This window comes from Sminthopsis crassicaudata, chromosome 3 (genome assembly GCF_048593235.1).
Source record: "Sminthopsis crassicaudata isolate SCR6 chromosome 3, ASM4859323v1, whole genome shotgun sequence".
NCBI classification, from domain to species: Eukaryota; Metazoa; Chordata; class Mammalia; order Dasyuromorphia; family Dasyuridae; genus Sminthopsis; species Sminthopsis crassicaudata.
Window position 1 is genome coordinate 475,052,211 of NC_133619.1, and position 27,430 is coordinate 475,079,640.

A 27,430-nucleotide genomic window follows, 5' to 3' on the forward strand; every position below is an offset into this window, starting at 1 on the left:
GGAAGCGGAAATGGCACGTGGTAAGGGGAGGGTTTAGGGGAGGGAGCCGGCGGAGGCGCCGGGGAGTAAATGCCGCAGATTCTGGAAAGTTCTCATCAGAAGGCTACATAAAGCACAGGAGGCAGGATTTCCTTTCTGTCTCGGCCAGTCATTCCGGGTCTGCGGTACTAACCCGATAGTGAAGGAAGGAGCAGGTGCGCGTGCTTTTTGGCGAGCTAGACCAGCAGGCAAAGCGGACCAGCACATCTGTCCTCTCTCCCTCCCCCCACCCCACTCGGCACCGGGAGTCGGGTCTGTCAGAGCCTTTTCTCGCTGAGCAGGCGCGAGACAGCAGCAGCAGCAACAGCAGCACTAGCCACAGCAACAGCGCCAGCAGTAGCGCTCGGGCGGACCCTGCGAGAAGCAGTGTGCGGGCAGTAGAAGAAAACAGCGGCTGCAGCCATGTCGGTAGTGGGGCTGGACGTGGGCTCCCAGAGCTGCTACATTGCAGTGGCCCGGGCAGGGGGGATCGAGACCATCGCCAACGAGTTCAGCGACCGGTGCACCCCGTAAGTGTGCGTACCCCAGGGGCCGCGTCTGTGGGGGGAAGGGGAGACAAGTGAAAAATCTGCTCGGGGACGGGCCCGAGAGTCAGGTGTGGGATCTTTTCCCTTCCCCACGCACATCTCCGCTTCCCAAATCTCCCCATTCCTAAGTTTAGGGCCAGGAGGAGTGGGCGTGATTCCTTTAGAATATGGGGGGATGCCAGGATGGAGAGCTCATCTCCAGGATATCCACTCTAGGGCGTAGGGGTGATTCTGGGTGAAAAAAAATAATTAATTCGTTGTCTTTTTTTTTTTTAAATCAACTTTCGGGCGATGTGACTGCAACAAAGCCCGAGCTTCTGCCCCGGTTTCTATGGCCGGCCCCCAGGGAGCTTCCTCCGATCGGTCTCCGATCGCCCCCGCTTTCCCCCCACCCGGCTTTTGCTCTCTAAGCGCGGTGGAGCCGCCTCCAGGCTGCCTGTCTGCCTGCCCGCCCTCCCCCTTCCCTCCGCCCCGGCTGCCAGCCGGAGCGTGGATCTTAGCGCCGCACCGCGGAGCATCCGTGACCTGCCGCGCCTGCTCTCGCTCCTCTGCCTCGGAAGCTTCCAGAGCGCGCCGTCCCCCTGGGGTGCGGACGAGAGGGAGGGGCTCTTCTCTCCCCGACGTCCCCGCCCTGTTGCGGGGCGGCTGCTAGGGGCGACCGTAGGCAAACCGGTCCGTGGGCCTTCCCCGAGAGAGGGGCCATAGGCTGTAGCCTTCGCTGATTACGGGGCACGGAATGCCCCCGGGTCAGTGAAAGTTTGGGAGCGAGAGGGCGGACTGCTCACGCTTGTCGTGCTCTGAGTGCCAAAGGAACAATGCAGAATGGTTGCCTTTGGCCAGAATCCTCTCTGTAGCCATTCGGGAAATTTGAAACACTTAGGAGAGAAGATGCTGGACGCTTCTTCTGTAGTGATGGGCTAGCAAAAGACTCCCCCCATTGGCGAGTTAACGAGATTGTGTCCAACACATTGTCCCAGCCGACTCCCTGAGCACGGGGACTGCTTGAGGGGGCCCGAGGAAACCACGGCTGAAAGCAGCCCTTGTTTTTGTTCCTTAGGTATCACCACCATTTTGTGAAGGCAGATATAAAACCAGAAAGCTGTGGTTTTCTAAGCAAAAGTCTGGAGAGACTTATTATTAGGACAAGGCACACCTCTAATAGATCTGTATTGGAAAACTGGAGGAGCAGACTGAAGCTTTCAACACTGGAGTCAGACGACAAAAGTGTACTCTTCTAAACCAGCCAAAGTTTTTGTTTAAAGATTGGCGTAGGGACAAAAAAACAACCCAAGCTAATCATAAATGTTTAGCTAGTCAATTAAAACTAGCTTTTATCCTCCTAAATTCAATGAAGATTAGAAATGTCTAATGAGAGTTTGAAAATGTGTTTAGTTACCTGCATTAAATGTCTCCTCTTATGTTTTGTTTGTTTTTAAGTAAAATGAGTAAATAAATGGAATCCTCCTACCCTTTTGTGAAAGTACTTTTTAACTTCCGGTCTAAAATGGTAGAATCTTAAAATTGAAATATCTAATACAGGCTTGAGTAAGAAACTATGTAGGCCTTGCTACTTCACCAAAGTGCTCTGAAATCCCTTACTTAACCAGGTGTTTTTCCAAACTTTCATCTTCCAGTTTCTTCTACTTCAGGCCTTTCTCCATCCTTAAAGCATTTAGTCTAGAAGTCTTTTTTTTTTTTTTTTTTTTAAACCTATATATAAATTATGTAGACAATGAAATCTTCCCCCCCCCCTTTTTTTTTTCTTTACTGTGAGTGGTTTTATTTTTAGTGATAGGGTAAATTCTCTATATAGGTCAGAAATAGAGGTATGCCATTTAAGTAACATTCTACTACTAGTCTTCTGCCTCTTACTTGCCATTCTGTCTATTCCTGTTTCCCCTCTTTTCATGTAGATCATGTATCCTGTAGATAGGTTAGTTTCCGTGGTAATCGAGATACCACTTGCTTATTTCATTATACATAAATGCCAAAAAAGATTATGAAAGTATTAGTAGTGATAAAGAATGAGAAAGATTAATACTCCAGTCCCTGATGGAATACAGTATATGAAATGGGAAAGGGAATGACTTCAGGACATTGTCCTTGTCTTCATCCCTGCTCCCATTTCCATTCAAAAGGAGATGAGGAAAAGAGTTCTGGGTCAAATATTTTAGAAGATATTTAAACATCACTTAGATGAATATTTCTCATGACACAGATATTATGGCAATTGATATAAATTGATATTACTACTGAAAGATATTACTAAATATGTTGGGGACCGGGAACCTTCAGCATTAACTTATTATAGAGCACATAGTTGTGGAATTCCTATTAATTCTCTATTCTCTAAATCAAAAACTTAACTTCTGCTCTGACACCATGTTAAAGGCATTATCAAAATAGGCTGGCAAGCATGGCCATTACTCTGTGGAGCTCCTAGTTTCTGGAACTCTTCCTGGAACTATGGTTACAATTAGATGATTACTCCCAGTGCCTGTTAGAATGTTGCTTCATATAGTTTTAAATGTGGCATATATTTCTTTTTCAGATCAGTAATATCATTTGGATCAAAAAACAGAACAATTGGAGTTGCAGCTAAAAATCAGGTATGTCCTTTGGGGAAGAAATAGTTCTGATCACTTATTAAGTAATTGCAAAGAGCAAATAGAAAATGTTCATCAGAATTGTCCAAGTTAAGATTGTCTTTAAATAATTAATGTATGTTGTGTGAGATATACCAGTGAATGCTGAAAGCAATAAACCTTTTTATTGGTCCCTTCTTACCACAAGGCCTAATAATTAGTCAAAGCAAGCAAGAACAATAAAGCATGTTTCCTTGGACATCATGTCCTTATGCCAAGAAAGAGAATAAAAGTGAGAAAGTCAGCTGAGGCTTTGTGCAATCTACCCACTTACTTTGATATCAGAAACATCTAGGTCTACCCAGTCAAGGTTTTATAGAGGGGTTGGGGTTGCAGATGGATCTGATTGGTTTCCATTCCCTGACAAGAGGACCTTGCTCTACTTCATGAAACAGAAGTTTCCTACTTAGAGTATATCAGCATATAGGGGTGCCAAGGAAATATCATCAAGCCTTATATATCTTAGGCTTCACACTATCATACTCAACTAGGGACAAGGATTTGGGGGCTATCCTAGGGCATTATATCAATTCTTAATGTTTTTTTTATTTTATTGAATGAGATATTATGTACCTACTGTAGTTAACATTTCTATCTTCCAGTAGTTGGAATTTCTTGTTTCATTTTTGATAATGTTTAATTCTATGTAATTTAGCTTCTGGGCCCCAATAAAATAATTAGGGACGGGGGGGGGGGGGGGGGAGGTGATATAAAGGCCTCTAATTAAAACATTACTTTGATTTGGAATCCCACAGAACTAACTCAAGGGAATAGCATGTTTTTTAAGTGATGATTATATTAAGAGTTACCAGGATTTAAAGTAATGTAGCCTTGTGATAATTTGTATTAGAGGAGCTTTTTCAAGTTAATGAATCTTTGATCACAAATATAAGTATAAATGTCTATACCTATAGATCTTCTCCCCCCACAATTATTAAATTTATTTTGTTTTATGGGTGTGTGAGTGTGTGTGTGGTTGGTTTTGGGGGTTTTTTTTAGAGAATTTGTAAAATACAACAATAGTTTTATAATGGCTTTGTACCAATACATAATTTCTTGTTAGACTGTACCCTCATTCTGAAAGTTTATTTTAGGCTATAGAATACAATGTGGTTTTTAGTGGTTTTAAAGCAGCAAAGAATTCATTCCTATGGTTCCTTTTCACTTTGCTTCAGATAAAAAAAAAAAATAACAAAAATTTTCAGTCATTCTATTTGTTTTTATTGAAAGAATGGGTATAAGCAAGTTTACTGCTCAGGGAAGTTTTATGACCTTGGATCTTCTGGGATCTACATGTATGTCATCACCAGGGTTGTTCTAACTGCTACTGTAGGGTATTGTTCCCAGGAGGTAGGAAGGAAGGAGAGTAAACACCTTAAACATTTTTTTTTTTCCTTCAGCAAATCACTCATGCGAACAATACAGTATATAACTTCAAGAGATTTCATGGCAGAGCATTTAATGACCCTTTTGTTCAAAAAGAAAAAGAAAATCTGAGTTTCGACTTGGTTCCCATGAAAAATGGAGGAGTTGGAATAAAGGTAATGTAATTGAATTTTTTTAATCTGGTAAAGAAATTATTCGCAATGAAAACATAACTGAAAGCTAGTTGATTGTAGGAGCTGGCCTTTTGCTTGCCTTTTTAATAGTTTTTGGGTTTTTGGGTTGTTTTTTTTTTTTCCCAAATACATGTAAAGATGGGTTTCAACATTCATCATTATAGGAATTGGACTCCAAATTTTTCTTTTAGTTACAAAATAGTTTGCAGCATTCATTGTTGTAAGATTTTAAATTCTACATTTTCTCCCTCTTTCCCCAAGATAACAAGAATCTTGATATAGGTTATGCAAAATTATACATACTCTTAAAGCAATTTGTCAGTTCCCCAACTTATCTTTTATTATATAGTGTTAGCTTAACCTAATATTCATTCATAAAACTAGGATTGGAAATAAATTGTGTATGACTATATTACTTGTAAGATACCTCTGAAAAGTACCTGAACCTTTAGGAGAAAAGTGAGATGAACGTTTAAATATAATGAAAGTTGGAAGTATTAAAATAAGTGAATTATAATTTTGTAACAGAATAGGTAGATTGTAGTAGTTTAAGTATTTAAGGAAAATGTGCCTATGATTCAGGCTCACAAACATTCTACAATTCAAGTGAGAAATGAGATGTTCTAAATTTACAGAATCTTAAGACTTTAAAGAGTTTAAAATCTAAAGAATTAAAAACATTAAAACTCTACCTGGTATTTTAAAATTGTTTTACAAACCTGAACAGTTTTGTATTGACAACTGCAGAAAAACTTTGGCTTACTAATAGTAAGGTATATAATAAATGTAGTTGGTGGATTTGAACTTTTCTTGAATTGTAAGCTACAAAAGAATTTCTAAGGATAATTTTGTTATAACTACAGAAAACATCTAACAGATGAATCTTTTGTTCATAATAAACATTTTCTGGACATTGGTATTCAGTTCTTTGGAAGGGGAAAAAATGGATGTACCATTGAAAATGTACTTGATGTCTAATTTATGTTCTGTGACTTGTCAATATTAACACCTTTAGAGGAAAGGAAAACAATAGGGCATATACTAATTATGGAAGGTAAGTTAAATGATTTGGCCTTTTTGCTTTCTTTTTCCCTAATAGGTAATGTACATGGATGAAGAACATTACTTTAGTGTGGAACAAATAACTGCAATGTTGTTAACCAAGTTAAAGGAAACTGCTGAGAACAACCTCAAAAAACCTGTGTCAGACTGCGTTATTTCAGTAAGTAGTTGTATTATAGTAGATCAGAAAGATAACAAATTATCTGCTTTGCTCATCAAATTAAAGTGATAAATTTAGATTTTTTTTTTTTAGTATCTGCCAATCTTGTTCTAGCTATTGCCTCTTTCCTTACCCTGAAGAATATGCTGGAGACTACTCATAATCTAATTTAAATCCTATCATAGAAAATATATTTTATTAACTACAATTGTGTGTGCACAATTGAAAAATCATCATCTTGTGAGCTGTTATTTGGGCATGTCTCTGTGATATTACATACTTTTAGACAGTTGCAAACCAGAATATTCCAGATATGTGGAAAGTATCATTTGCTTTATGTCTACATTTTGAATTGATTGATGGTCTGTATTTTGGAACAGTTCATAACAGCTTAGTATGATATTAAAAAAATAATAATAATGTGCCATTTATGTGAATTGCCTGTTAGTTACTTAATATGCCATTAAAGTCTGGCATCAGTTTGCAAGATAATATATTTGTTTGGGACAGCTACTTCACCTCCCAAAAGTATTATTTGGAAAAAGTTGTGGTGAAATAGACCCATATTTTGCCACTGGTTTGTATGATTTGATATTTTAAGGAAGTGTGAGACTGGGTCTTGCTCTTGCCCAAGATGAAAATTCATTGGCCACTTGTAGGCCTAATTTCACTGCTGATCAGTACAGATGCTTCATTCTGCCCTTTTTTTCTCCCCCCAAAATGGGCTAGTTTGCCCCTAGTTAGATAATATTGGTGACCCCTTATTACCAGAGGCTCTACAGATTGGTGGCAGAATCAGGGCAGACACTTAACCAACAAACTCTGCTCTAGAATTCCCAAATATAAACTATCCAGTAGTTGGGACCACACTTACATTTTAGCTTCACTATTAATTTCTTTAGAGACAGAATAGCTGTTTTATTTTATAGGATGATTGTAAAGACATTCAACCTAGATAAGATTGACAAAGAAAATAATTTTTCAAATCATCTTGTTTCAGGTTCCATCATTTTTCACAGATGCAGAAAGAAGGTCTGTATTGGATGCTGCTCAGATTGTTGGCTTAAACTGCCTAAGACTAATGAATGACATGACAGCGGGTAAGAAAGTTTTAGTGCAGAATGGGCATTAGAAAAAAAATCTCAAATACTTGTCAAAGGAGGAAGGTTAGAACAGTAAAATATAAACAAAGTTGCTATTAGTATGCACTCTTTTAGACCTTATTTGTGGACTTTGGATTATGTTAAAAGATAATTCTAAATTGTCATGCAGGTGTCAGTTTGCACTGATAGAGGGAATTTGCTTCCTAGGGGTTCCCTATAGCAGTGAAGCCACAGGTTGTCTCAGACAACAAAAACAACCTCAAAGAGTGTGAGATAAGGAAACCTTTTAGGATTTTTCTGCTCTTGGATTAAATTCATCCATAGATTAAGGCCTCTCTTGGTCATTTATGGTTAAAGAACAACCTACCTTCCACTTTATAAACTTTGTAATTATTGGTTAATATGTAAATGTTAAATTATCCCTTAGATTTTAAGTGGATAAATACCTACACTTTGGATAGAACTAACTGGTGGAATTGATGTGGCTTTCTTTCAGAATTCAAATTAGATTGTCTCAGATTCTCCCTTCAGAGTATTAAAAACTGAGGACCCCAAAGAGCTTTTGTTTATAAACAAAATATTTGCCATGTTGTAAGTTAAGACTAATATAATGATAACTTTTTTTTAATATAATATTTTAACATGAATATCATTTTATGGGGGGAAAAAAAACTTTTCCAAAATAAAAAACTCCCCCCAAAAAGGCATTTTTAATATAGTTTTGCATATCTCTTAATGTTTTTTAGTGGAGTAATAGAAGGCAGCTAGATTCTTATATCTATTTTTGCCTTTAATCTGCTATAATCTATTATTTGAAATATCTGGAGAAAATTTACCTCATAGAGGTATGTAGTTAGAAAAGAAAGAAACTTTTTTTTTTTTTTTTTTTTTTTTTTTGAGGCTGGGGTTAAGTGACTTGCCCAGGGTCACACAGCTAGGAAGTGTTAAGTGTCTGAGACCAGATTTTTGAACTCAGTTCCTCCTGAATTCAAGGCTCTATCCACTGCGCCACCTAGCTGCCCCGAAAGAAATTCTTACTGGACAAATACTATCTTAATGTTTCTTTGAAAATATCTTTGACTTTGTGAATAGTGTGAAATGTTCTTGCAGACCCCCAGAAATCCACACATCACACCTTGAGAACTGTTCTATACCAACTTTTCCTCAAGCCTTGATCTACTTAACCATTTTAACTACAGTTAAACTATTCTTATGAACTTCTAGATAGTCTACTCTATTTATATTTAAGAGTAATCTATATTCACTTCTGTCATTATTTATCCCATAATCGTTTTTGTGTTTTGGCTTTCTTACCAACTACTCTACTGAAACTATCCTTTCAAAGTACACATGATCAATTTATTATAGAAATCTCAATGAACTTTTATTTTTCCTGGTGTCAAACCTAGTGACACCTGCTTTACTTTGCCTCTCCTTTTGTATATTCTTTCTTCCCTGGACTTTTGGTACTATTTTCCAAGGTTCCTCATAATCTCAATCAAGTTCTATTTTTTGCCTTTCTTTATAGCTACAGTGCATAGCACATAGTGCTTAAAAAAGGTTTGCCTGAGTGACTTACTGATTTCTACAGTTCTTTTTCCTGCTAAAATAACCAAGGTCAGGTCCTCATTACTGGAGTATTAAACCTTGTCAGTAAATTTTTCCCCTAGTTTACATGTCCCACTCCAGTATTTGTCCCCTCAAATTGCCTACTACTACCAAACTAATCTTTCTGATATTCATTTGTTGCTAACTTCTATTCTACTTCCCTATTCAAAAACCAGCTTCATTTTGTAGAGATGTTAAACTTATATGCAGTACTTACTGTAGTGAAAGGCTGGCTATGCAAATATGAAAAAGAAACTCATCCTCTGTCTTCAAGAAGCTTCCCTTCAAATGAAAACAAGTTGTAAATAAAATAGCAAGTTGCAAAGTGAGGGGATTATACGGGGGTCTTTAGGGTCCCTGATGAGGTTTTGGGGGGTTTGGTGGAGAAATGCAAGAAAGTACAGCCTATTTCACCAAATGAAGCCCAGACTTATCCTGACATTCAAAGCCCTCATCATCCATTTTTTTTCCTTGTATTTCTTGCACTTCCAATTTGAACTTCTTGCAATTTCTCAAAGATTTTCCATATTTAATTTATTGCAACAATGCTATATTTTCAAAAGCGAATAAAACTAAACAGTGACCTTTATTCTAGAAAAAGGATACGTTTTTCATTTAGTTAGTTCATCTTAGTGTTTTGTATTATTTCTGCATGTCATCCTATTACAAATTACATTGTTTTGTGTAACTTGTTTCAATTCTTTTGTCCACTTGTTTCTTTTTTTTTTTTTTTTTTTTTTTTTTTTTTTTTTTTTTTTTTTGTAGTTGCTTTGAATTATGGAATTTACAAACAAGATCTTCCAGGCTCAGAAGAAAAACCACGAATTGTGGTCTTTGTTGATATGGGACATTCAGCTTTCCAAGTATCTGCCTGTGCTTTCAACAAGAGTAAAGTGAAGGTAGTTACATTTCTTTAAGATAAGTCACAAGTTCAAATTAAAGTAACTTAGTGAAACTAAGCAATCAAATCTATAACAAATATTTGATCATAACCGGATCAGTATTTTCTTCTATTCATTTGTACCCAGTGATGGGGTTCAAATCCTGGCAAGTAAAAGGGGAAAAAAAAAAGTATAAGAAGAAGAATTGTGACCAGAAAGCTGTTTATATAGAAAAAAAGTTTTGACTCAGGTCCTCTCATGTTTACCTATTGATTCAGAGTCCCTGCAAGTATGATCATCTTGTCTGTGAAGGAATGTAATGTCTAGCTCTAGACATTTTATGAAAGTTTTGACAGGCTACTATGAATTCAGAGGAAGGCTGCCATTATTGGGGGTGGAGGGATGGAAAAGCATCTTGTGAACCGTGGTTTAAAGAACCTGCTCATATTTAGCCTAGAAAAGAAAACCTCAAGTACTTAAGGGTGCTGTAGAGAAGGGTTAAAGTTAGGATTTGACTCTAAAGGACAGAACTGAGGCCAGAGAGCAGAGCTTACTGTATGGCTGAGTTCAGTTCTGTTTATTCCCAACAACTTCTGAGAACTAGTGTTTCCTGTCATAAGAGATTGCAAGAACAAAAGCTGGGTTATTCATTCTTGGGAATGTAATAGAAAGCATTCATGTTTTCAGGTCAAGGCTTACACTGATGATCTTGAACTTCCTTTCACTATCTGATAGTTTCTCATTCTAAGAAATTGAGACAGATGGTAGTTGATACAATTTTCTAGTTTAAAAAAGTTTTTAACATTTTCCCATTCTACATGTTCTACAGAAGTAAATTATCCAGGGAAGTATTTAAGTTTCTTTAGAAGAGCATTTTGATGACATCTAAGGGAGTAGGAATGTTAGCTAAAAACTTGACTCCAAACAAATTAATGGGTCTTTTTTTATTTGTTTGTTTTGTTTTTTAATTAGGTTCTAGGAACAGCTTTTGATCCTTTCTTGGGAGGGAGAAACTTTGATGAAAAATTGGTGGAGCACTTCTGTGCAGAAATTAAAACTAAATACAAATTAGATGCCAAATCTAAAATTCGAGCGCTCCTACGCCTCTATCAGGAATGTGAGAAACTGAAAAAGCTGATGAGCTCTAATAGCATGGACCTCCCGCTGAATATTGAGTGCTTTATGAATGACATAGATATTTCTGGGAAAATGAACAGGTGAGTTGTTGATGTGAAATCGTTTTCAAGAGAATCAAGACATTCCCCTAAGTTATTTTCATATACAGAACTAAAGCCAAAATTAACAAACAATTTTGAAGAGTGCCAAACTGTGTTGAAGGGTGTTAGATTTTAATGTTTAATGCAGTCTTTTGACTGGATTTTTTTTTTTTAACTATTTTTGAAGTTATAAATGTTGGCTATTCAAAAGTTCTTGAGATGAACTGACTTAGATACTGAAAAGAATGAGTAGTGTGTCGTCATTCCTTTCTTACTACTCAAAAAGCTACCATACTAGTTAGTGTTAAAATAGCCTTGTAATTCTTTCTGCCTCAAGTATCATTCCATTTCACTCCTTCTATTAAAGTTTTCTCTAATCTCCATCCATCATTGTCTTTAGGAACAAATAGAAGCTTCTCTTGACTTTTAAAGGCCTTCACAATCTACCCTCTAATCCGTCTTTGCAGTCTTCTATATTGCTTCTTTCTTTCCATGATACAACTTGTCCTTCCTCATGTGTGACACCATCACCTGGTTTTATACTTTTGTAGCTTACCTCACCCATGTCTGAATATTCTCTCTCATCTTCACCTGATAGAATTTCTCACCAAAAAATTTTTACATTAAGCCTTTCTTGATTTTCCTCTACTCCCAACAGAAGGGCTTTTTTGGATTTGTATAGTGGATGGTTTATACTTAAATATGTGCATATAAACTCTGGTGTGACCAAGGATATCTGATTTTTGTCTTGATATTCCCAACCTCTAGCACAAAGGTGTGTGGTAAAAGCTGGTTTAAGAATTAAGTCAATTAATAGTGAATCGTGTTTCTGGGTTATATATTAAAAGGTTTTCTAAATTTAGAAAGCACTTCACTGTATACACATTTAAATCCTGAAACACTAGAGTTACTGGGTCATTTTTGTTTTGTTTTTTCAAAAATAAACTTTCCTTATCCAGAGCTCAGTTTGAAGAGTTATGTGCTGATCTCCTGCAAAAGATAGACAAGCCCCTTACCTCATTAATGGAACAAACCCAGCTCCAAGTAGAAGATATAAGTGCTGTAGAGATTGTTGGAGGCACTACAAGAATCCCTGCAGTGAAAGAGAAGATTGCCAAATTTTTTGGGAAAGACATCAGCACTACTCTGAATGCTGATGAAGCTGTGGCCAGAGGTTGTGCACTGCAGGTAAGCCCTGCCTGACATGTCTCTAAAAACAGGGTTGTTGTAATGGTGGTTGTTTTTAAGCTCTCCAGGGAAGGCAGATAAAAATAACAGACTAAGTACTTAATTTTGAACTTCAGAAATCATTCCCTGAAAGAGAATTACTTTTACATCATAATCAGCAAATGGTCATTCAACTTTTGCATGAAAACTGAGGGAGAATCTTGCTACCTCCTGGGGCTGTTTATTCTTCAGACATTAGCAGAGCTAACCTTTGCTGTCTATGCCCAGCTATCATATTGCCTCAAGACAGCAGTTCTTTTCCCTTGGCCAACTTTAACCATAATTTATCATTTTTTCCACTTTCAAACCGATGACTCTTATCATCTTGAAAATTAATGCTTGCTGACTGAGTGATAGGAAATTTTTGTTATTTTTACTTACACGTGCCTAGCCTTTGAATGTATTTCCTCTCAATTTCTCTTTGGGTTACTTGTGGCAGTGGTTGTTTTTAAGTCTCAAGGGAAGGCAGATAAAAATAAGACTGAGTTCCTCAACTCAGGATCTCAGAAACCACTTAGTATATATATATATTTTAACCTGCACTCTTAAGTCTTATCAGCTCTATATCTAGAGGTAAAATATGTTTCAAAGTTGTTTATAATAGTGTTATTCTTACATAAATTGTTCTGCTCCTTTCACTTTGCATCTGTTTATACAAGTTTCCCAGGATTTTTCTGAAGCCATTCCCTTATTATTCAGCCGTTCCCTAATTGAGGGGCAATTCCTCAATTTCCACTTCTTTGCCATTAGGGGAAAAAAGAGCTGCTATGAACATTTTTTTGTATATATGGTCCTTTTCCCTGATTTTTGGCTCTTTGGTGTGTAGATCTGGTATTGCTAAGTATTATACATATTTTAATAGTTTCCCTGGTTTATTTAGGTACCAGATAGACTAAACACTTAGAAGCAGAACTAAACCTTAAAAGATGAGGTTTATGTTTCAAGAGAGTGTTCGACATAAGGAACAATAGAATGGTTAGAAATGTACATACATGCGAATATTTAAGCATATGTTAGTGTGTGATAAAGTTAATGGTTAATTGGATTTGTTCTGTTAAGTCAGAGTTATCCTATCTTTGAAAAGCAAAAGTTGCAGAAAATTACATCTTTGAAGGGAATCTATTATTTTTGTGGGATGCTTAATACAAGTGATAATAGCAGAGCTGTCACTGTTTTAAAGTTTATCAAGAACTTTGGAGAAAAATGCTGATTCGTAGTATGTAAAATTCTAACTTAAACATTTTGAAAGAAACTAAATTCTGTCCCTTAGAAACCTCTCCAGAGCAGATTTGATTATCTCCCTTGGCCATCCTGTTTCTCCTAATGTTAGCAGACCTTTAGTCTGTGTTCCCCACTGCCTGTTTTGTCTTGGAGGAAATTAAAATTCTCAAAAGTAAAATGATTTGCCTAGAATGATAAAAACAATTAGGTATAGACCTGGACTTTGTCCTCTTTCACTACAGCACTATTGACACATACATAATGCCTTTCTGATAAGTCAGATAAGTTTTCATTTTATTTACAGAATTTAGGAGCTGCTTATGTTTACCCTAATAGTCACCCTTTTCTCCAATTTGCAAAATAAACTATTGAACATTCTGGCATAGAGTTGAATGTTGAATATATAACCCTGTAGGTTAAATGTGTTCAGAATATGTTATTCTTATATCTTTATTTTAGAAACTTTGTCTATTTTAAGTTGAGGACAGGATCTAGGTCTTGTGGTTTAAAACTATTAAATATATGCAGAACTTTTCAGAGATGAGTCTACATGTTCTCTTACTTGTATGGGTGATTCTGGAAAGACCTTTGGAGACCAGAGTGTTTAACTAAATAAATAAATACATTCAGACTCTTCTATCCTATCCTATCTTTGTATTACCAAAAAAGAACATTAAAACCAAGTATGACTTGACAGAAATCTGTAAGGAACCACGACAACCCAATGATAACTTGTATTCTTTTTTTTTTTTTTTCAGTGTGCCATCCTCTCACCAGCATTTAAAGTACGAGAGTTTTCAGTCACAGATGCAGTTCCTTTCCCAATCTCTTTAGTCTGGAATAATGACTCAGAAGATGCGGAAGGGTAAGTAGTTGATATTTCTCCACATAAAGACAGTTTTTTTCCTTAATACACAGGAGAAAAAAAGGAATAATATGCTTTAGTAGATTTTCATAGATAATGTCTAATAGAAACTTCTCTGAGTCAATTGTTACTATTCTTAAATTTATTTAGGTGAAACAATGAGATAGGAGCATTATTTTCAGTTTAACTATTAGGATTTAGTTGAAGGTTATTTTACTGCATTAAATGGAACTATTAATGACCTTAGTCTTCTCTTCTAATCTTAGTGTTCATGAAGTGTTCAGCAGGAATCATGCTGCTCCGTTCTCCAAAGTTCTCACTTTTTATAGGAAAGGTCCCTTTGAGTTAGAAGCCTTTTACTCTGATCCTGAAGGCTTTCCATACCCAGAAGCAAAAATTGGTAAGTACAAGGTCCTAGTCTGTTGACTCTCCCTCTAACCCCCCCACCCCCCCCGCCAAAAAAAAAAAAAAAAAAAAAAATCTTGGAGTTGTAATTAACAACTGCATGACACTGGATATTGCAACTAATAACACTTTCTTTAAACAGAAGAGAATATTTTTGAGTTCAGAAGGTGAAACACCCCCAAAGCACCATCTTTATATTATGATACTGGTTCTTACTCTGTTCATTTTAGTGTGTGACATTTATTTAGTTCTTCAAGATTTGCAAAACACTTTGTTTTCTTTTCATCCTCACAATAGCCCTGGAAAGAGGCCCATTTTTACGGATGAGTAAGGTGATGCTCAAATGTTGAATGACTTGATTTTGGTCACACAGTAAGTGTTAGAGCCTAGATTCAAGAATGTCTCATGCAAGTCGCCTTCTCAATCATCTAGTATGAGCCCTCATTTTATGGTTGAGGAAACTGACTGGTGATGCAAGAAAGTAACTCTTACATAGAATTTGCTCCCCTGCCCCAAACTTTTGGGATGTCATATACATCCCAAACCCATAATAATCTTTTTTTTTTTTTGTTTTTGTTTTGTTTTTTTTAACAGTAATCACTTTATTTTTGTGGCTATCTTTGAAATGTTCACCACGACAATTAAAATTTAAAGTTACTTTTAACATTTTTATTCTCAATTATAAATCTTCCACACTTTCATCAAAAAAAAAAAGAGGGAAGGAGTAGAGTTGACTAATCATAATTATTTAAAATTACTCTTTAAAAGATCCAGTAGTGGAAGTTACAGTAGTGTTTGAAGTGACCTAAAAGTATTATATACATGCTGAATTTGATCTAAATTTTTGTTAGTCTTACTTTCTAAGAGACACTTTACTAGCTATGTAATCCTGAACTTAGCCTCTGTTTGCCTCAGTTCCCTTATCTAAATTGGGGACATTCATAGCACCTACCTCCCAAAGTTGTTGGGTAGATCAAAGGAGATGATGTTTATAAAGCTATTAACACATAGTAGGTGCAATATCAATGTTAACTCATATAATTATTTTATTGCCCTGGTTAGGAAGAAGTACAGAGAAATTATTGACCTTGAAGTTAGGAGCCACTTAAGATATGAGTATAGGTCAACCAATTCAAAAAAGCCTTAAAGAATGTAATTAGTGTGTATTCCAGGCTGTAGAATGTTTGATACAACTTGCAGGTGCTGCATAACTTAAGAGAGTAGGAATTGAATTACTAGAGTAGTTCAAGAAGGCTTTTTTTTTTTTTTTTTTTTTTTTTTTTTTTCCCAAAAGAAGAGGATGTGTCAAGTAAGCCTGGAAAAAAATGTAACACTAGTGTAATGGAAGGCCAGGGGAGAAGAGTAGCCTGTTAGATTTGGTGTGTATCTGTTTTCTCTTTCTAAAGTTTTTGTGACATCAGTACTGCAAGTCTTTGTCAATCTTCCAAATGTATTCCTCTGTTTTAGGCCGCTTTGTAGTACAAAATGTTTCAGCTCAGAGAGATGGAGAGAAGTCTAAAGTTAAAGTTAAAGTACGTGTCAACACACATGGCATTTTTACAATATCTACTGCATCAATGGTAGAGAAAATTCCAACAGAAGAAAATGAAGGTTCCTCCATTGAAACAGATACGGAGCATCAGAATCGACCTCCACCTGAAAATGCAGATGTTGATGTAAGTTTGAGGACATGGGTATTGGGGGGGAGGGGGGTGTATAGGAAGTATTTGCAGTGATATGACCCACTTTATGGGGTTGGAGGGAGTTAAAAATAAAATTTATTCTAATCTATAAAAGTTTAGTAGAAGTAGCAATAAATAATAATTTTACAGTTATTACTTAGTCTTTTATCTTTAAACCATTACCTAAAGCAATGGAGAGTTTTTAATTTAAATATTATTCCAGATCTTGTTAATTTCATATGCTGCTAGACACAGGTTGAAATAATTTAGTGTTTATTGAATGTTGTTTTGCTTACCTCACCTATGTAGAAAAAGCTATTTGATTGTCTAATAAATATTAAAGCTGATTTTCTACCCTACCACCCTGCATGGAAAAAAAACAAAAACAAAAACAAAACCCTGGCATTTATATTCCTGAATGAATTTTTTTTTTTTTTGTGATTTTAAACACTAGTTTTTTTAAAAGCATAACTTATTACTTACTGTGAATGACAATGACAAAGAACGGGTATGTAACATAAGTCTCAGAATAATAGCCTGCATAGCCAGTAATGACGTTGAGAAAAAATTCCAAAGCATAGCAACTAATTAATATATTCATTAGGGATTTTCAAATTGATTTTGGTTAGGGAAACTCATATATCAAAACTAAAACCGTAAATCAATTCTCAGTGATACTGGGCAAGTAGCAGTTGCTTCAATCAAAGGAGATAAACTTACCAATCTTTTTTCAGGTATTCTTTCATTAGCTCTAAACATCTCTATTGGTATATTTGGCCTTAATTTGCTCTCCCCTGCCTTTTAGACTCCTAGTAAAGTTGATAGGAATCATGTATTGCTTTAGCTGAAGCCTACATGATTGAAAGGGAGTCACAAGTAGGTTAACAGATAAGGATTTGGAGCTTTCCTCAGAACAAAAGAAGCTATAGCCAACTCTCAATCATCTGGTGATGTAAGGTGACTTTTATCTATAAAAAGTCCAAAAATCTTCCCTGCTAAACTTTTAGTGACATTTCCTTGCTTTGTCTACTAAGCAAAATAGCCTCTCTCTGCTTTTGTAACCCTTGTGGAGTGTTCACGGCCACGTTGAAAAATAAAGGACTCTGCATAATTTATAGACTTCAAGGATGAAGGCATTCTCTCCATGTAATTGAGAGTTGGCTGTATATACTCTGAATATTAGCAATGAGAGCCACACCAGAGACCAGAGCATAGAATAAGGGCTGTCACTTTTGAGAGCATGGCATTATGAATTTTGGAGAATTGTGTATGATTCTGAAATAATGTTGTTAACACTTGGTGGTTGTCATCATCACATTGCTAATTTTTAAAACAGCTATGTTAATTTCAACCAACTTTTTTTACAGGTTAGAAATTTCTCAGTTTCAAATATGTATTCAGCTTGCTTTGATCAGACATCTTTTTTTCCCCTACAGTATAGCAGATTGAGTGTACTGACTTTTGATGCCCTTTAGCTTTAATAAAATCAAGTACACATGCTTTCTACATCCTTTGTGCCTGGGCTTTCATTTCAGAAAAATATCCAGCAAGACAACAGTGACGCTGGAACACAGCCCCAGGTACAAACTGATGGTCAACAAACTCCACAGTGTCCCCCTTCACCTGACCTTCCCTCTGAAGAAAACAAAATCCCTGATGCTGACAAAGTGAGTGATTCTTCTAGTTCATTCCATTAGACAATATTACACCGTGTAAGCATTATCAGGTTAATTTATTCTTACATAGGATTTTTATGTTAACTTTTTATCAACTAGCAACACTTAAGTCAATCCAATGTTTTGCTTTAATTTCAAAAATTTTTAATTGAAGCAATCTTTGATTTGCTGCCATTTAATAGTAGAAAATTAGTTAATTCATTATCTTGGAATATTAACTCTTGATGGCAACAGACATAGATAATAATTGTATTGCATGTGTCCCTGAGGTGTGTTTATCTTTTTTTAGTTGATCACTTTAAGTTTTACCTTTTTAATTTAGCAGAAAATAAATGTGTAGATAGATTGATTCTTAGTATATTTTCTCCTAAAGTCATTTTGTATTGTGTTGAGAAAACTATGAAGAACTAATAATGAGCAAAATATTTTAAAAACAGTCCTTTCCTCCCCCATAATATAGATTTTTATATTTATATGTATAATAATAAGCAGCAACACCATGAAGTTGTTTGCATTTATACAGCCACCTCTCAATATTTTCTAATAGAATATTTGATATATTCAGTTGGTAATGGTCTGCATGTGCAAGTAGAACTAAAAACTAACTTCCTACTCTGTCATTTTTGCACTGAATGCATGTGAAATTTGTCTTTTAATAACTGTCCCTCTAAAAGGCTTTTTTGCTTTTATTTGTCCAGAATTTTTATTCAAAAAGAAAGTAACTCCATTTTTTTAATAGAATTTCCTGACATTCTGCTATTTCCCAGGTGCATGTTTCATATTTTCTACCATATTGCTTCAGGCTTTCTTTCAGTTAATATCTTAAAATGATTCCAATGTCAAGTCTTCAATTACTTACCATGTTTCATCTTGTGATATCACAGTATCTTGGATGTCCATCATCTCTGCTGTCCATTTATCTTTATAATCAAGTTTTGGAGTTTGGTTATAAGTTTCTTCCCTTCTCCATCCCATCCCCAGTTAAACAAGGTTGATCAATAGAATTAAAGCTATTCAGTTGTCTGTATTAAATCTAGGTTTTACAATCATGTTATATAGAGGCCTAACATTCCTTTGTATAGACCTTTTTAAATCTATCTCTGAGAGGTCCTTGTAGTGGTCTTGATCTTGTTTCCATATGCTTTTTGATAGTAGTAAAAATCATTTATAGTTTTCAATTTTGTTTTTCTGATGAAGTTCTTGGAGGCACTCTTATAGGTTATGATTAAAGTCATCTTTATATGCTTCAGGGACATTATTTTTGTAAACAAAGTTTATGGAGTTTTCTCAATTCTTCAGGCTATTGATAAGCATCAAAAACAGCTATATGGAAACATTGAGCTACGTCTCGTTATATAGCTTTTCTTTCTCCATTCTGCTAGATAAGGGATGACAATATCTATACTTATCACAAGTTTTCATTGATTGCTACATGTTATGCCACACTTCTAGAAATTATCTAATAGCAAATTTTCATATCCTATATGATAATAAAATATTAGCCATTCTTTCCTTATTAAGGTACAAAATGGATTCTTTTAAACCTTAAAACTATTGCTCTTTAAATGTCATTTAAATCTTTAAATCTCTTAAAATATGCAGACATGTAAGCATTACCTTTGCCCTTTCAGTCTAACTTACTTTAATGTAGTGCCGTCAGATCCAGTAACTTTGTCAATTTTTTTTTTTTTCCATTATGTAGCAGTAGTTCCCTCAAGTTGGTTTGTCATACCTGTTCTTGACAGTTTAATCCCAAACAGCAGAAGCAGTGTTTCATCTACTCTTAAAAAGGATCCTGAAATGATCCTTTATACTACTTGAGGTATTAAAAATGTAGATAATTCCTCATGCCATCTTTAGAGCTGTGGGTAGAAATAATCATTCTTTTCTTAATCTTTGTGTCACTCCTCTGACTTGACCTTTCACTCACTGATCACATTTTTTTTTTTTTTTTTTTTTAGTTTTAGTTTTCTTTAAATGTTCTTATTGTCGTTTTTTTTTTTTTTTTTTTTTTTGTATGTCAGGAGAACATTGCTCCTTTCAATAACAGTTTAACCTTCCTTCTCTCTCCTGTAATTAATAGTGGTAGCAACAGCTAAACAGTACCAGTATTAATGATGGCTATCTGGCTGGTCAAATTGTAGATAACATTCTTTTTGGGAGATGTTGATTGCCTGGTCCAAGTGGAATGCCAAAACATAGTTTCTTGTCAGCATCTATATCTCGTCTTTATTTAGATAACATTTTGCAGTTCATGGTAGCCATTAGACAATTTAATCTCTCAGGGAAATAGTTTGTTCTTTATTCACTCTTGTGCATCCTTGTAATAACTCAGATGTCAGTAAAGGGTGACTGTTTTTACATTAGCCATATTTGCTTCTTTGCTTGGAAGAAGCTATAGCATTCATAAGCTGTTCATTAAGTAGAAATACTAATACTTGCTATTGAAATTTTCTAGTGCTTCAAAAGGAAGTGAAGTTTTTAGTAGAAATAATTTTGGTCAGTTTAAGAACCAACTTAGCTAATAAGCTTTGTGAATTTTCTTTGGTCCCCAACTTTTTGGGCTTTAGTCCCTTCTGTAACTTAACCAGGCTTGTCTCAGATGATCTATGAATTTCCATCTTATCCTGTACTTTTAATCTATAAATTTCCTTAATATCCTTTGCATCATATCCCATGATATCTTATGGTCCAGCTACTCTACTCTTACTTTGAGTATCATATTTGTTACCTGATCAGCTTGCCTTGCATTTAGTTGGTGAGCCAGAATTTTTGTAAATTGTTCTCTTGCTTGCAGGATGTGGAAATATATACCCTTAAATTAGTAGTGGGGGAGAAGCATAGACAGCAAACAAGTAGAAGAGGGATTTTTGACTCTAGGTTGAACTATCTATTTACAAAACAAATTTGGTAGCTACTGAGTCAGACCATTTTATGACCTTTTCGTCACTGCAAAGCTGGCTAAATTGTGAAGAGGAGGGGAGGCCAAAGTAGCTGAAATGAGAAATATTCAAATCTCCATTAAGTATTTATTTCCTTAGGGCAAAATTCCAGAAAGTCACATTAGTTATTATCCAGATCTGATCTTTCATAGTTTTGTACATAAGCTAATTTTAGCTGGGATATAGAAGTAATAATTGTAAGTAGTTCTGATTAAATTTTCATTTGAAATACTATCACATTCTTCTTAAACTAAGGATGTTAAGAATTTGAAGAGATCACAGAAGAGCCACAAAGATGGAGAAATAAGGGGCCTGAGGCATAATTCTGGGAGGATAGCATAAGCATCGTAGGAGAGATTTTAAGTAGATACACGAAAAATTCTGAATATGAGGTATGTTAGTCATTAGAATACATGATTGTTAGTAGTTGTACAAAAGTTCAACAATAAGACACTATCCTATCTCTGACTATGATTATGACCCTTACTAAAGCTGGAGATGGTTTCTCAGTTAGTGATGAGTCCCATTTCATTTCTATAAATGTGTCTGTGAATTATTTTTTTAAAGGAATACTTAAGAATTATTTTCTCTCTTGAAGGCAAATGAAAAGAAAGTAGATCAACCTCCAGAAGCTAAAAAACCTAAAATAAAGGTGGTGAATGTTGAGCTTCCTATTGAAGCAAATTTGGTCTGGCAGTTGGGGAAAGACCTTCTCAATATGTATATTGAGACAGAAGTAAGTGTCTTAATTTTTTTTTTTTTTTTTTATACAGATCTAATTATGGCTAATGTATTTATTTGATTTCATGTGTGTGTATTCAAATAAGTTTATTTTAATTTGAACAATACAAGCAAAATATGTAAATACTAGTCTGTTTGACTCACAATTGTGAGTCAAACAGACCCTTAAACTAAAACAGTACTTACTATGTTAATGAAATTTTCTAGTATCCACAATTAAACTTTCTTATATTTGATAGAATTTCTTAAAGCATATATTTGATATGAACTGCTTGTGCATGGATAAGTATTGCTCACATTTGATGAGGCTTTAAAGAAAAAAAAAAACTTTAACGATAACCTTGTTTCAGATTGCTAGGTTTTGGACTCATTCAACTTAAGTTTCAGTGTTCTCGTCAACAAAATAAAGATAATAATCTGTTATACCTACATCAGAGTTATGAGAATGTATGTCAAGCACTTTACTAACTTTGTCTTTTAAAATATTGTGTCGTTAGACTCAAATTGATCAGCAAAGAACCTGAGAAAGCTTAATCCCTTCCTTGCAAAGGGATACAGGTTGATTTGCTGGAAGTCATGTATGAAAAGTAAATGACAAAGTCCTTCTCTGGTGTGGATGATATTTTGACAAACATGATAGTTAATTATTAAATTTTATGCTAAGAGACTGCTGGAATGGCTACAGGTTTTGAAGTCTTATCTCAAATCAAACTACAATAGTTTAAAATAAGAGTTTTTGAAGATTTAGTGTTTCTTCTTGCTGCAACAGTGTTTATTGAAGATGATGAGAAGGTCACTGTTTAAGTAGAATAACAAGTCTTGTTATTAAATAGTTGTACTTATTTTCTTCATGGTCATGAATTAAGTTTATTTATAGCTGTCTTAATTAAGAAGGATAGCTACTGCTATGGTTTTGAAATGTCATTAAGTTATTCACCTATATAGTTTTTTCTAACCGAAGAACAAAGTATGTTGGCTGGCATAAACCAGAAGTATATTAGATACTTATAATTATGCAGTCAGTTTTAAAAATGTAAGTCTATTTGGGCTCTTTTTAGCAAGGTTTAATAAGCAGAAAATCTGAGAAATTTTATTTCTTTTTGCAGGGCAAGATGATCATGCAAGACAAGCTTGAGAAAGAAAGGAATGATGCCAAAAATGCTGTAGAAGAATATGTCTATGAATTCAGGGATAAGCTATCTGGGCCCTATGAAAAGTTCATATGTGAACAGGTAAGGTAATTGTCTAAACAATTAAATGTCTGATGGTATAGTCTTTTGGCTGTCAGATTTTGTTTTCTGGTCTGCAAAGCACTGTGTAGCTTAAACTTACTAGAAACTGAAAGCCCCATATATTTGAAACTTATCAGTCAGAATTGTTTGTTTACTCATGGCAAGGAGTACTGATAATAAGTAGTCCTATCTCACTTGATACCCATTGACTGCCAGAAACTAAAATCACAAACTGGAATTCTATAGTTTTTTGTCATTGGCAATTTTCTAGGGATTTTTGGTTTTGGTTTTTGATTCAGGGTTTTGAGTTTTTTTGTTTGTTTTTGTTTTGTTTTTTTAATGTCCCCAAATTCAATTCAGAAGAGAAATACTACAGAAGGAAGCTTTTCATGATTCTCATTTCTGACTGCCATTTCTCAGTCTGACTGTGTCATCATTTGTATCTTAACTCCTAAGGTAAACATACCTCCAAATCTGGTCTGGGCTCTTTTTTTCTCTAGGATTTCTTCATCAGCTCCCATGGGTTCAATTAATCTATCAATCAAATAGATTGATCTTGATGTCAGTAGAGAAATATCTGCATTTGATAAGTTGATGGGTTAGACCAGTTAGTTATATGGTAGCACACTTAGATATAGAGCCTATTGGTTAGTTTTACAAAACTTCTATAAGTTTTGCATCATAAATGAAAGGGTTATCATGTAGCTCATTTGGTTTAGAAATTAAGCATTCCAATTAAGAATAGGTTTCAAGAAGCTGAGAAATAATATTTGAAAAAATAGCTACAAATAAACATATAACATGCTTATTAAGCAACTCATATCTCAAGTATTCATTTGGTTTCTTTTTAAATTGGAAGCCTGGGTCTAAAACAGATCATGGGAAGACTTGGAATGTTTCTGGAACTAATGTTGGGCATTTCAGCTCTATTCCTAGGTTCCAGTTCACTTTAAGTTTCCTTTAGTTGAACATAACAATCTCTTAAGTACTAGTACCTATTGAGTTTGGAAGCATAGAGGAAGTAGATATAACTTAGTGGATAGACTTATTGGTTAAGAATCAAGATATTGAATCTTAGTGGATCTTAATTAAAGATGAGTGGGGGCAGCTAGTTGATGTAGTGGCTAGAGCACCAATCCTGAAGTTAGGAAGACCTCAGTTCAAATCTGGCCTCAAACACTTAACACTTCCTGGCTGTGTGATCCTGGGCAAGTCACATTGCCTCAGGAAGGGAAAATAAAAAATTAAAGATAGGTAGAATTGATATGTTTTAAAGTACTGTAGTACAATCATTATTACTTACATTCTTCATAAGGCTGTTTATTGTGAGGCTTAATGAAAACAATACTTTGAGGTGTCAATATGCAAATATAAATTGGGAAGAATTATTAGTCTCTTCTTCCAACCTGCCTTGTAGTAGGAAATTAGTGATAAAATCCCTTGAGCCAAGTGTAGTAATGTTGGACTACTTATAAATTACTTGGATTCCTCAAATTTTTCAGGTGAAAAATTGAAAGCCCAAGGTTATGGTGTTATCAGGCTCTTAATTAGAAGCATCATCATGATTCTTCTAAATCCTCTTGAAGAATTTACGTGTAACAAATAAATACTATATACTTTACTGTTATTTGGTGGTGATTCATTTAATACTCTTATACTAACTCATTTCATATGAAGAAAAATTCCATATATCTAGGGCAGAACATCAGTCATCCTAGTTCCCACTCTTCCTTTCTAAAGTTGTTGTGTGTGTGTGTGTGTGTGTGTGTGAGAGAGAGCTCAATACTGCTTAGTCAACTTCATAAAACAAGACCTACACTTACCGACTTCTATGCTTCTTAAGAATTAAGAATGCCTAGACTCAATACTCAACTTTCATTTTTTAGGATCATCAAAATTTCCTGAAACTCTTGACAGAGACTGAAGACTGGCTGTATGAGGAAGGAGAGGACCAAGCCAAACAAGCATATGTTGACAAGTTGGACCAGTTAATGGTAGGATAGCTGGGCAGGGGGACTATTCTTTTGTTTTATGAAACTTAGATAAGTTTTGGAATAAATGAAATGTTTGTCACATGTCTTGTTTTGGCTTAGAAATTAGGCACTCCAATTAAGATTAGGTTTCAAGAAGCTGAGGAACGACCAAGAATGTTTGAAGAATTGGGACGGAGACTGCAACACTATGCAAAAATAGCAGGCGACTACAGGAATAAAGTGAGTCCCTCTGCATTTAGTGCCTAGAAACTAACATTAGCAAATGAGCCAATGGGGAAACTTCCATAACTAGCAAAATTCCCCTCAGAACAAAGGAAAAAATGGGTACTTTGGATTTTGATTGTCTTCCCCCTGCTCCATCAATCACACTTGAGAATTTGCCCCAAAACCCAATTATACTGGGAAGGAATTGATGTTCCTTTAAATACTTTAATTTACTGCATGTGCTTTATTAACTGTGCCCTTTATTTCAGGTGTACTTTCAGCATTTTAATTACATAGAGTAACCAATTTTGCTCACTATTCAGGATGAGAAATATATCCACATCGATGAATCAGAAATGAAGAAAGTTGAAAAGTCTGTCAATGAAACAATGGAGTGGATGAATAATGTCATGAATGCTCAGGCTAAAAGAAGCCTTGATCAGGACCCTGTTGTACGTGGCAGTGAAATAAAAATGAAGATAGAGGTGAGAGTGGCTTTGTAACCCTGTTCTCTACCCTAAACCTTAAGTACATATCCATCTGTGAGATGTATCCCCAGAGGGAGCTCCCTGGTCATGAAAAGGGAGCTCCATTCTCAACGAAGTAGACTTCTTTTATCAAATGAGCCTCTGAGGACCTGCCCTTCTGTCTTCTTATCTCTGCCTGAGCACTCCTTACTCCTTAGCACTTACATCTAGAAAAAAAAGGAAAGAAAGTATTCAATGTAATAAACAGAGTCTTAAATAATAACAGGTAGTGTGATGCAGTGTTTAAAGAGCTGGCCATGGAGCCAGAAAGGGTGGTCTGGGTTTTAGGTCCATCTCTACCACATTTTGATTCTAATCCAGGACCTTTCAGTGTTCTCAGTTGCCCTCCAAAACTTGAATTCCTTGCTACATTCTTACCAGTAACACTGCAGACTGGTTTTCTCCTTAATGAAAGCAGTCAAGCTCTTGCTTTCTTTTCCTTGCATAGTGTACAGAAAAATGATGTGGTGAAAATAGTCTGCAAAACTAAAATTTATTCAAGAGTTTAATATGTAAAATTCCATTTTAGTAGGATTGGCATTGGATGAGAAATTAGAAAATAGAAAAGAAAGGTCTTTCCAAAGAGGCATGAAGCAGAGCTTACCTACTATTGTTTTTGTTTTGTTTTCTTTTTTTTCTTTTTTTGCCTCAGGAATTATCCCATATTTGTGAACCAGTTGTAACACAACCAAAACCAAAAGTAGAATCTCCCAAGCAGGAAAAAACATTGAATGGCCCCAACATGGATAAGAATGAAGGTTTTGAAGTAAAAAACAACCTGAATACTGAAGGCCTGCATCAAAACGGAGACTGTCATCCCAGTGACAACAGCACTATTCATATGGATTTGGACTAAATCACTTGGAGTTAAGCAGGGTCACTACCAACAAATGATGAAGAAAATATTTTTGCCGTAGTATGTAATTCTAAGACATACTGAGACTTATTTATATTTTCTTTTTTAAGAATGTTTAGAAACTTTTTGTGTATTATATGGAAAAAATGCAAAGCTTAAGTCTGTAGTCATTATGATCCTAAAAGGGAAAATTGCCTTGGTAACTTTCAGATTCCTGTGGAATTGTGAATTCATACTAAGCTTCTGTGCAGTATTAACCATTTGCATCAGTAAGGATGAAAATTGACTTTGTCTTCTGGAAAAAAAAAAAAATGTACTGCTCATTCAAGAGGGTTGTGACTAAAAATCTTTAAGCATTTGTTTCTGCCAAGGTAGTTTTCTTGCATCTTACCCTCCATTTCCGCATGTGTGTGGGTGTGTATGTGTGTAAATATGGTTAAATCTGACTTCATGAAGACTTTCCAAAATAAACTGTCTTAATAGGGTAGGACTTTTTTCTTTGTTATTATTTAAATTTCATTGGGTAAAACAAAAGATAGTGAAATGTATTAGTAGCATGCAGAACAAAAACTTAAATTTTATCTCTTGCTAAACAGTACATTGTCCTGTGGAGATTTACCAATGGAGAAAATGTTGATCCTGTTGTAACTGGTATTGTGAAGCATTTATTGAGCTTTAATAATAAAGTTCATATAATGGTGTCATTTCTAAACCAATGGCTTTGTTGGTTATTTTTAAACACAGCTAGAAGCTTATAGGACAGATATAACCACCTCTTGTGAAACCCCAGTACCCTTTTCTTTTTTTTTTTTTTTTCCAATTTGTAGCAGTTATAGCACCTGTTTCTTTAATTCAAGATGGCATCTGTAAGTAAGTACTGAACACTGAGTGTAAAGTGTAAAATGAGCAACCTGGTGAGGAAAGGGTGCATTAGTTTTATGTTTACTACTATTACTTATAAAAACAGATAAATTTCGAAAAGATGACCTATTTGTTCGACCATTCCTTCCCTTCCACACACAAACAACAACAAAAAGCTAAAATATTCTCTGGTAAT

General features: G+C 35.3%; 1 protein-coding gene across 3 annotated transcripts; it reads left to right on the plus strand.

Moving 5' to 3' along the window:
- On the plus strand, nucleotides 1-27,085 carry HSPH1 (heat shock protein family H (Hsp110) member 1). Of its 3 annotated transcripts, none has more exons than XM_074303537.1 (18): nucleotides 1-554; nucleotides 3,118-3,175; nucleotides 4,612-4,752; nucleotides 5,870-5,992; nucleotides 6,993-7,092; nucleotides 9,469-9,602; nucleotides 10,557-10,801; nucleotides 11,761-11,989; nucleotides 14,008-14,114; nucleotides 14,381-14,514; nucleotides 15,987-16,195; nucleotides 17,737-17,868; nucleotides 21,418-21,555; nucleotides 22,667-22,792; nucleotides 24,679-24,786; nucleotides 24,886-25,005; nucleotides 25,314-25,475; nucleotides 26,170-27,085. In XM_074303537.1, exons 3-18 carry the CDS (start codon nucleotides 4,726-4,728, stop codon nucleotides 26,371-26,373), a joined length of 2,298 nt encoding a protein of 765 aa, XP_074159638.1. In that variant the 5' UTR covers nucleotides 1-554; nucleotides 3,118-3,175; nucleotides 4,612-4,725; the 3' UTR covers nucleotides 26,374-27,085. The 3 variants fall into 3 exon arrangements, with proteins under 3 accessions (XP_074159638.1, XP_074159636.1, XP_074159637.1); XM_074303535.1 differs by having other exon boundaries at nucleotides 18-548; XM_074303536.1 differs by lacking the exon at nucleotides 17,737-17,868 and having other exon boundaries at nucleotides 18-548.
- The last annotated feature ends 345 nt before the right edge of the window (nucleotides 27,086-27,430 follow it).

Excerpts from the sequence above, each read along its gene's own strand:
- HSPH1 (XM_074303535.1), top strand. The coding sequence starts at position 442 with ATGTCGGTAGTGGGGCTGGACGTGGGCTCCCAGAGCTGCTACATTGCA. Across the intron at positions 3,176-4,611 it reads GAGTTGCAGCTAAAAATCAG|CAAATCACTCATGCGAACAA; the intron begins GTATGTCCTTTG and ends TTTTTCCTTCAG. Across the intron at positions 4,753-5,869 it reads ATGGAGGAGTTGGAATAAAG|GTAATGTACATGGATGAAGA; the intron begins GTAATGTAATTG and ends TTTCCCTAATAG.